Here is a 10,018-nt window from a genome sequence, read left to right on the forward strand (position 1 = left end):
TCCCATAGCAGTAGGTTCCCTTGAGGATCCTGGAAATTCAGGCGCCCATCTCATCCAGTCACCTGCTGGCTTAACATAAGACTTAATGTAAGACTGCATGTGAAATCCAAAACTGTAAAACTACTAAAAGATATCATAGGTAATCAGCTATATAACATTGGACCTGGGGATGAGTTTTTGGATATGACACCAAAATCACAAGCAACACAAACAAATATAAACAATTAGGGCTACATCAAACTAAAAAGTTTTTGCATAGAGAAATAAACAGTCAGCAAAATAAAAAGCTGTTCTACAGAATGGGGGAAAATTTGTGCAAATCATATATCTGATGGGTTAATATCCAAAATATATAAGGAACTCATACAACTCAATAGCAAAATAACAAGCAGACCAATTTAAAAATGGGCAAAGGACTTGAATACACATTTTCCCAAAGACATGCAAATGGACAATGGGTACATGAAAAGATGCTCAACAATGCTTTCATCAGCATTATCCTAACCCATTTACTGATTGACCTGAAAAGACACTAGTTTTGAGTAAGGCCCAGAAGAGAAGGCTCTGCAACTAGTCGAGGGTGCTGCTGCTGTGCAAACTGCTCTGCCACTTGAATTATATGATACCACAGGTCAAATGGTGCTTGAGGTATCAGTTTCAGATAGGGATGCTCTTTGGAGCTTTTGGCAGGCCCTTATAGGTGAACCACAGTGCAAGCTTGTAGGATTTTGGAGCAAGGCCTTGCCATCATCTGCAGGTAACTATTTTCTTTATTATAAACAGTTCTTGGGGCACCTGGGTGGCTCAGTCATTAAGCGTCTGCCTTTGGCTCAGGTCATGATCCCAGGGTTCTGGGATTGAGCCCCATATTGGGCTCCCTGCTCAGCAGGAAGCCTGCTTCTCCCTCTCCCACTCCCCTTGCTTGTGTTCCCTCTCTTGCTGTGTCTCTCTCTGTCAAATAAATACATAAAATTGTTAAAAAATAAAAAATAAAAAAATATATAAATAGTTCTTGGCATATTACTGGGCTTTAGTAGATCCTGAATACTTAACCATGAGCCACCTGAATTGCCCATCATGAACTGGGTAAGCCTACCAAGCCATAAAGTTGGGCTTGCCCAGCAGCACTCCATCATCAAATGGAGATAATACACACATATCAGGCCCAACTAGGCTCTAAAGGCAAATTAAGTTACATGAAGAAGTATCCAGAATGCCCATGGTCCCCATTCCTGCTACACTGCCTTCTCTCTCCCAGCTTGAACTTACGGTCTCATGGTAAGTTCCCTATAATGAGTTGACAGAGAAAGAGAAGATTCAGGCCTAGTTTACAGATCACCCTGCATGATATAGAGGTACCACCTAAAGGTGGACAGCTGCAGCACTACAGCCCCTCTCTGGGACATCTTTGAAAGATAACAGTAAAGAGAAATCCTCCCAGTGTGCAGAACTTGAGCAGTATACCTGGTTGTTCACTTTGCCTAGAAGTAGAAATGAACAGGCATACATTCATGAGCCATGTCCAATGATTTGGCTATATGGTTAGGGCTTTGGAAGGAACATGATTGGACAATTGGCAAGGAAATTTGGGGAAGAGGTATATGGTTAAACCTCTCTGAATAAGCAATAAACATGAAAATATTTGTGTCCCATGGGACTGCTCACTAAAGGTTGACCTCAGTCAAAGAAGATTTAAATAAGCAAGTGGATAGGATGACCCATTATTTGGATACAAGTCAGCTTCTTTCCCTGGCCACTCATATCGTTACCTGGTTGGTGAACAAATTGACCATAGTGGCAGTTATGGAAGTTATTCATGGGCTTAAAAACATAGACTTCTATTAACAAGCTTGCCTATGGCTACTGTTGAGTGCCCAATATGCTGGCAACAGAAACAAATACTGATTTTCCTGTATGGCTCCATTCCCTAGGGTATCAGTCAGTACCTGCTAGTGTATTAATCACATTGGATTCCTTTCATCATGGATGAGACAGCATTTTTTTTTTTCTTAACGGAATAGATATTTACTGTGGATATGGATCTGCCTTCCATGCATGCACTGATTTTGCCAAAACTATCATCAATGGGCTTATAGAATGCTTTGTTCACTATCATGTTTCTGAACTCACTTTATAGCAAAATAAGTACAACAATGTGTCCTTGCTCATAAAACTAATTTTTACATGTTCCCCACCATCCTGAAACAGCTGGCTTGACAGAATGGTGGAATGGCCTTTTGAAGACTTGTTACAGTGCTAGCATGGTGGCAATACCTTGCAGGGCTAGGGAACGGTTCTCCATAGGCTTTTTATGCTCTGGATCAATATCCAATATATTTGCTACCCATTTACTACCATTTATTTAATAGCCAGATTTCATGGATCCAGGAACCAAGGGCTAGAAGTGGGTGTGGCACCAATCACTATTACTCTTAGTGATGCACTAGCAAAATATTTGCTTCCTGCTTCCATAACTTTATGCTCAGCTAGCCTAAAGATCTTTGTTCCAGAGGGATAAATGCTCCCACCAGGAGACAGAACAAAGATTCCTTTGAACTGGAAGTTAAGACTGCCATTCAGCACCTTTGACATTCTCATGCCTCTGAATCAAGAGGTAAAGAAAGAAAGGTGTTACAGGGTTGTCTGGGGTGATTAATCCTATCCAGGGGAAATTGGATTACTACTCTACAGTGAAGGCAATAAATAGTATGTCAGGAATAAAGGAGATCCATTAGAGTGCTTTAATGTTACTGTAATCTGTGATTAAGGATAATAGAAAACTACAACAATCCAATCTAGGCAGGTCTAGTTATGGTCCAGACCCTTCAAGAATTAGTTTGAGTCATCCTACCAGATAAAGAACCACAACCAGTTGAAGTGAGGTGCTTGCTGAAGGCAAAGGAGATACAGAATGGGCAGTGGAAGAAGGTATTTATAAACAACCACATAACTAGTTACAGAAAATAGTATTGTAATTGTCATGGGTATTCTCTCCTTATTTTGTTGTGTTTGCATGTGTATGTGTGTGTGTGTGTGTGTGTGCATGCACACACTATTTATTTATTTATTTATTTATTTATGTACTTACCATATATATCTGTTTTCTTTTATCTTTTATTCTGTTATTATATAACATAAGATGTATTGATGTTTTATATCATAGTATTTAAGTTATGAGATATCAAGAAGAGTAAACAATGCTCAAGGACTTTACCTCCTCCTCTGGGGAAGGGGTTAGTGCATGTTCAATTGTATGCAGGATAGTTGTATAATGTTAGGTGGGATTATGATCATTCTTGTGTTTATTGGGGGATTAAGTATGGTTTAAAGAGATGCATATGGGTGCCAGATTAACAAGATGTGAATTTGTAATGGTTATCTTTATATGTCAACTTGACAGACCATCAGGTACCCAGATTAAACATTATTTCTGAGTTTTTTTCTGGGTGTTTCTAGATGAAATTAGCATTTTATTTGGTGGACTCAGTAAAGTAGATTACCCTCCCTGATGTGGGTGGGCATCACCAATCCATTGAAGTCCTGAATAGAACAAAAGACAGAGGAAGGAAGAATTTGTATTTTCCCCATCTTGCTGTTGAGCTTGGACATCTTATCTGTCGAAATTGGGATTTATACCATCAGCTCCCATGGTGCTCATGCCTTCAGACTCAGACTGAATTACACTACTGGCTTTCCTGAGTCTCCAGCTTGCAGATGGCATTTCATGGGACTTCTCAGCTGCCATAACTATGTGAGCCAATTCCTCATGGAGAACCCTGACTAATACTGTTCTTAAATAACTTTCAATTCAAGCTATAGAAAAAGACATGTGCTGTCTGGGATGGAAAGTTTCTTCCTCATTCCTGGCTCCTTCCATATATACTAGTGATTCCACCCATTATCATAACACTCCAAGACATTCACTTTTTTCCTCCTCAGTGGAGGAACTAATATGGAAATGAATAAAGTATTTGCTAAAAATAAACTGGGCATGCTTGATTCAATTCCTTTTTCCCTTTTCACTCCTGTCCTTCTAAACTCCACACCCACTTTGGAATCAGATTTTCCACAGGGACCATTTGCTCTGCTTTCTTCCTACATGGCTTAATTTTTATAGGATTGGACTATACTATTGAAAAAATGGGTTTTGGGAGCAAATATAGTGCAATAGACAAAAAACTTGAAAAATATACAGAAAGTAGAATTTTGAGACAAATATATAGGTCAAGTTAGAGATCATTTATGTTAGCTGTGGTTGAATGGTGAGTCCATTGGCACATCACTGGGTTTCCAAAGACAGTAGAGTGGGTAGTGGGAGTGAATGTCCTGTGGAAATTGTTCTATTAACAGAATCCTAAGCAGATTTTTCATTTGGTACTATCTTGGGTATGGCTTGGTTTCCTCTGCCTTCCCACTTTCAAATTCATTTATGAACTACCTTTCCAATAAATTAATTTTAGATTTAAGTTAGTCAGAAATGGTTTCTATTTGGGGCACCTGGGTGGCTCAGTCTGTTAAGCATCTGACTCTTGATTTTGTTCAGGTCATGACCTCAGGGTTGTGAGATCAAGCCCCATGTGGGGCTCCACGTGGAGCTCTACAATGAGTGTGGAGCCTGCTTAAGATTCTCTCTCCCTCTGTATTATGCTAAGTGAAATAAGTCAATCAGAGAAAAACAATTATATGATCTCACTGATATGAGGAATTTGTGAAACAAGACAGAGGCTCATAGGAGAAGGGAGGGGAAAAAAATGTTCCTCTTATAGAAACAAGAGGAAACCAGAGAGGGAAACAAACCATAAGAGACTCTTAATCTCAGGAAACAAACTGAGGGTTGCTGGAGTGGAGCGGGGTGGGAGGGATGGGGTGGCTGGGTGATGGACATTGGGGAGGGTATGTTCTATGGTGAGTGCTTTGAATTGTGTAAGACTGATGAATCACAGACATGTATCCCTGAAACAAATAATACATTATATGTTAATTAAAAAAAAAAGAAAAAAAAAAGAGAGACATGTATCTTAAGCCAAATGGGAAATCCTCAGCTCCTGTTGGACACAGTGGTGGAGGTGTGGGCCGGTGTAGTGTGCTGCAGGAAGGGACCTTGAGCTTCTCTGGTTCAACCCTCCTGATCCCCTGCCTCCCCAGCTTCCCCTGGGAACTGCAGCAATTTCTCTGTGGTCCCAAACAATCCAAGGTGTCAGCCTCTCCACTCTTCCTCCAGAGCCCTCCGTCCTCAGTGTGGGCCATCCTAGCTAGGAGATGGGAATGGAGTGGGGTAACCCAATTCATCAGCTACAGCTGACCTGCTCCAGCCTGGGTGAAGGGGGGAGGAGTAGGTTTTCAAGAGGCTTTCTGGGAGCGTGTGCTGAGACATCTTATAGTGACAAAATGGTGTCTGCATCCCTTACATATTCTGGGGTACCTCCTCCCTCACAATTTAAAATCTGAATGCGGAGGTGGCCACGACTCTTGTGTGCCAGGCACGTTCCCCCGTGAGCACCTTCTAAGCTGAACTGGAAGTAATTCACACCCCCCATAGTCCAAGACCATATAGATAATCACCTCATTCTGCTTCTCATATTCATATATCACCTTTCTTCTGTTTTGTTATAGGGTTTTCAATTAATAAAAATGAATTTAACAGAAAAAAAAAGATTCTCTCTCCCTCTCCCTCTGCCCCTCCCCCCACTCGCACATGCACGTGTGCACACTCTAAAAAAAGTAGTTTCTGTTTTTTGCAACGAAGAACCAAGTACACACTGTCACTGTCACTTGTAAGATAAGGATACTATTAGTAGAGGATTTCATGAGAACCCTCATAAAAAGTTTTTAGCACAGTGTGTGACATCTAATAAATGTTCTATAAATGTAATTTTAGACATGTATTATTTTGACAGATTTCAACAAATTTATAAAATGAGAACAGACCCTAATCAGGGCAGTAAAAGTCATCTAAATGAATTATGTCATTTAGCACAGCCTGGCAAAACAAGGTAAATATATCAATATGTTAATTCCTGTGGTACAATGGCTGGCTAACATTTTGGTTATTAAAGTCATATTAAAATATAATGGATGATAAAATTATAGTTAATGATCAAATGGGTTAATTAAAAAATATGACATGATAGACTGATTTGAAACTATTATGAAAAATAAAAATGTTCCAGTTTAAGTACCTGAGAGTAGTTGTTATAATAAAATATTGAATAAGCCTAGGTTATTGTTTCAAAGGCAAAATCTATATTTCTTATATACTTAGGAAATTCATTTTATGAAACAAAAAATAATTTTTGGCATAAATGAACTTTAAAAATTTAAGCTAGTTTATTCAAAGAGAAAACTACAGTTGATAGAAGTATACTAATGATGAAGATTAATGATATAAATTTTTATTATTTAATTAAGAGCTATTATTTTGCCTTTTACTCCAAAGCAAAGTATTTTATTGTTTCAGTAAAATCTAAATGTTGGTATCTAGGTTCAGGGCTACACATTATACATTAAAGAGTAGAGCTGTAAATTGTTTTGTTAATTAAAATTACACAGAACCTAAAAGGACAATTTTGATTTAAAAAATTATACCTTATTTTGGGCTCTGAAATATCAAGATGATCCATCTACATGGATCACATTAATAGAATTATCACCACCTTTCTTTTCATTTCATGCCAAGTAAACAATGTTTTGTATTTCCTATTAAAAAACAGTGAAAACAGGGCTCACATTTCAGACATTGTGGTGTCACTGCATTTTTTATTGCATAGTAAAGCACATTTATTTGAAGCAGTCACTTTGACAGTTTTTATATATTATATCCCTCGTATACTATACTTTACAGGTTAGGTAGTAATTCACAATGAATTCTAGTAGAAAAAAGTGAGGAACTTACTGTGAAAGTAAATCTATGGTCTATAACTAATAGTAGTTAGGAATCTATAACTATTTAAGCATAGCAAGAGGTGAAATTGCTTGGTAATAGTCTGCAGTATCCCAAATCTCCAATTTGCCAAAATTTTTTCTATGATTGGTAATTAACATATGTAACAAAGTCTGACTTTAATAGTTGAATGGTTAGGGGCCCTCATTTTATCAGTTTTTTCTTTTAGTATAAACACTTAATATGTGATTGATGTTATTCACTATTTTTTTTCTTCACAATTTTCAAGTGGATAATTCCCCATTTCTCCCATGCCCCAGCCCCTGACAATCAACATTCTATCTTTATTTCTGACTTTGAATATTTTAGATACCTCCTATAAATGGAATCATGTGGTATTTCTTTTGTGTGACTGGCTTATTTCACTTAGCATAATGCCTTCCAGGTTCATTTATGTTGTCACATATGGAGTAATTTCCTTATTTTTTAAGGTGGAATAATATTCAACTGTGTGTACACAGCACATTTTCTTTATCCATTCATCTGTCCACATCTTGGCCATTGTGAATAATGTCACACTGAACAGATATTTTTTGGAGATCCTGATTTCAAAGCTTTTAGATATATACCCAGATATGGAATTACCAGATCATATGATAATTCAATTTTTAATTTTTTGAGTAACTGTGTTCCATTATGGCTGCACCATTTTACATTCCCATTAACAATTAACAGTGTACAAGAGTTCCGATTCCTCCTCATCTTCACCAACACATATTATTCTATCATGTATTATTATTTATAATGTGATAATAGCTATCCAAACAGATTTGAGATGATATCTCATTTTGGCTTTAATTTGCATTCTCCTGATATTAGTGATGTTGAACATCTTTCACATATCTGTTAATTATTTACATGTCTCTTTTAGAAAAATATCTATTCAGATCCTTCCCCATTTTTTTAATTGTGTTATTTGCTTTTTGATACTAAGTTGAAGGATTTCTTTATTTTGGATTTCAAGCACTTAGCAGATAGAGCCTTTGCAAATACTTTCTCCCATTCTGTATATTTCCTTTTGACGCTATTGATTGTTTCTTTGCTGTGCAGAAGTATTTTAGTTTTATATAGTCCCATATGTCTATTTTTGCTTTTGTTGCCTATGGTTTTAATGTCATATCTAAGAAATCATGCCCAGACAACATTATATTTTTGCTTGTAGTGTAAGATAAGGGTCTAGTTTTATTTTTTTGCATGTGGAAATCCAGATTTCACAGCACCATTTGTTGAAGAGATTATCTTTTCCTCATTGTGCATTTCTAACACCCTTGTTAAAAAATTAACTGTATGTGCCTGGATTTATTTCTGGACTCTTTATTCCATTTGGTTTATATGTCTATTTTTATATCAGTGCCATACTATTTTAATAACTGTAATTTTATTTTTTTTCTATTTTTTAATATTTCTGTGAAAAATGCATTAGAATTTTGATAGGTATTGCATTGAATCTGGAAATTGCTTTGGATAGTATTGACATTTCAACAGCACTAAGTCTTCCAATGTATGAACAGAGAAGTCTTTGCATTTATTTATGTCTTCTTTAATTTCTTTCACCAATATTGTCATTTTCAGTGTACAAAGCTTCAGCCCTCTTGGTTAAATTTATTTCTAAGTATTTTATTCTTTTGATGCTTTTGTAAATGGAATTGTTTTCTTTATTTCTTCTTTGGACACTTCATTAGTAGCATATAGAAACAAAACTTATTTTTGTATTTTGATTTTACATTGTGAAACTTTCCTGAATTTGTTTCAACATTCAAAAAAATTTGACTGGAATTTAAATAGAAACTGAGTGTATATTAGAGTCTCTAGGGCTTTCTACATGTAAGATTATGCCATATGAAAACAGAGATAATTGTACTTCATATTTTTCAATTAGAATGTCCTGCCCTGACAGCAGGAAAAGATGGGGAGGAGTAGGGGACCCTATTCCAACTGGTCCCCAGAACTGAGCTGGATATCTACCTGACCACTCTGAATACCTACGAAATCAGCCTGAGATGTAAGAAGATAGATCTGGATCTCTACAAACAGAATATCGCAGGTGGTTTGTTTTGAGGTATGAAGGGGAAAGCCATGATTCCAGGCAGATATTGGAGGATAAACGACAGTGGGAGGGAGCCTGTCCATGGGGATCCTACACCACCAGGGAGCGATAGCCTCCCGCTCTGGGGATGGGGCACAGACTCACAGACCAGTAGAGGTGGGGAAAGGACTTAAGGGCAGCCCCCTTGACAGAAACCAGAGCGGCAGGGTGGTGCATGTGAACTGGGGGCAGCTGGTGGTTTTAGAAGCACAAAGGGCAGAGATGTGCCCCAACCTGGAAGAGAGGACTGGGAGCGCTGCTGAGGGAATGCACAACCCAGGACGCTGCAGTTTGTACTGGCACAGACAGAAACAGAGACAGTGTGGTCTGGAGAGCTCACTGAAGAACAGACTGCAATATCTCTGCTCTGAGGCAGAGGGTTGGGAATGGTGTCTTCTGCTCTAACTCTCGGAAGAGACGTGGAAAGCTGCCAGTGAACAAAAGCCCCCAAAAACCCGTTTTCACTGACCCCATCCCCTGCCACAGGGGTCAGGGCAACTCTGCCCAAACAGGGTTGCCTGAGTAACAGCATGGCAGGTCCTTCCCCCAGAAGACAGAACAAGAGGCCAGCAACCCTAAGGTCCCTATGAAACAGGTGCATTTTCCTAGAGTTGTGGTCAATAATTTGGACTCTATACATTGCCTCAACCACCCAACAACAGAATGACTAGGAGGAGGAACCCCCAAAATAGGAAAGACTCAGATTATGACTTATGCCACAGATTTACAAATGGATGCAGATATAACCAAGATGTCAGAGATGGAATTCAGGCTAGCAATTGTGAAGACAATAGCTAGAATGGAGAAATCAATGGCAACATAGAGTCTCTAAGGGCAGAAATGAAAGCTGAATTGGCAGAACTTAAAAATGCTATCAATGAGATCCAATCCAATCTAGATAATCTAACAGCTAGGGTAAGTGAGGCAGAAGAACGAATAAGCAACCTGGAAGACAATATAATAGATAAAAAGGGAAAAGAGGAGGCCAGGGA

General features: G+C 38.2%; 1 protein-coding gene across 1 annotated transcript in view; it reads left to right on the top strand.

Moving 5' to 3' along the window:
• The first annotated feature begins 636 nt into the window (after positions 1-636).
• LOC102729176 (actin-related protein T2) overlaps positions 637-10,018 on the top strand; it is a 63,489-nt gene continuing 54,107 nt past the window's right edge. Inside the window, 1 exon segment of the mRNA XM_081809272.1 lies at positions 637-757. Coding sequence (XP_081665398.1) covers positions 637-757 — 121 coding nt within the window.

The sequence above is a fragment of the Leptonychotes weddellii genome, chromosome X, assembly GCF_054177405.1.
Source record: "Leptonychotes weddellii isolate Sample4059 chromosome X, ASM5417740v2, whole genome shotgun sequence".
Lineage (NCBI taxonomy): Eukaryota > Metazoa > Chordata > Mammalia > Carnivora > Phocidae > Leptonychotes > Leptonychotes weddellii.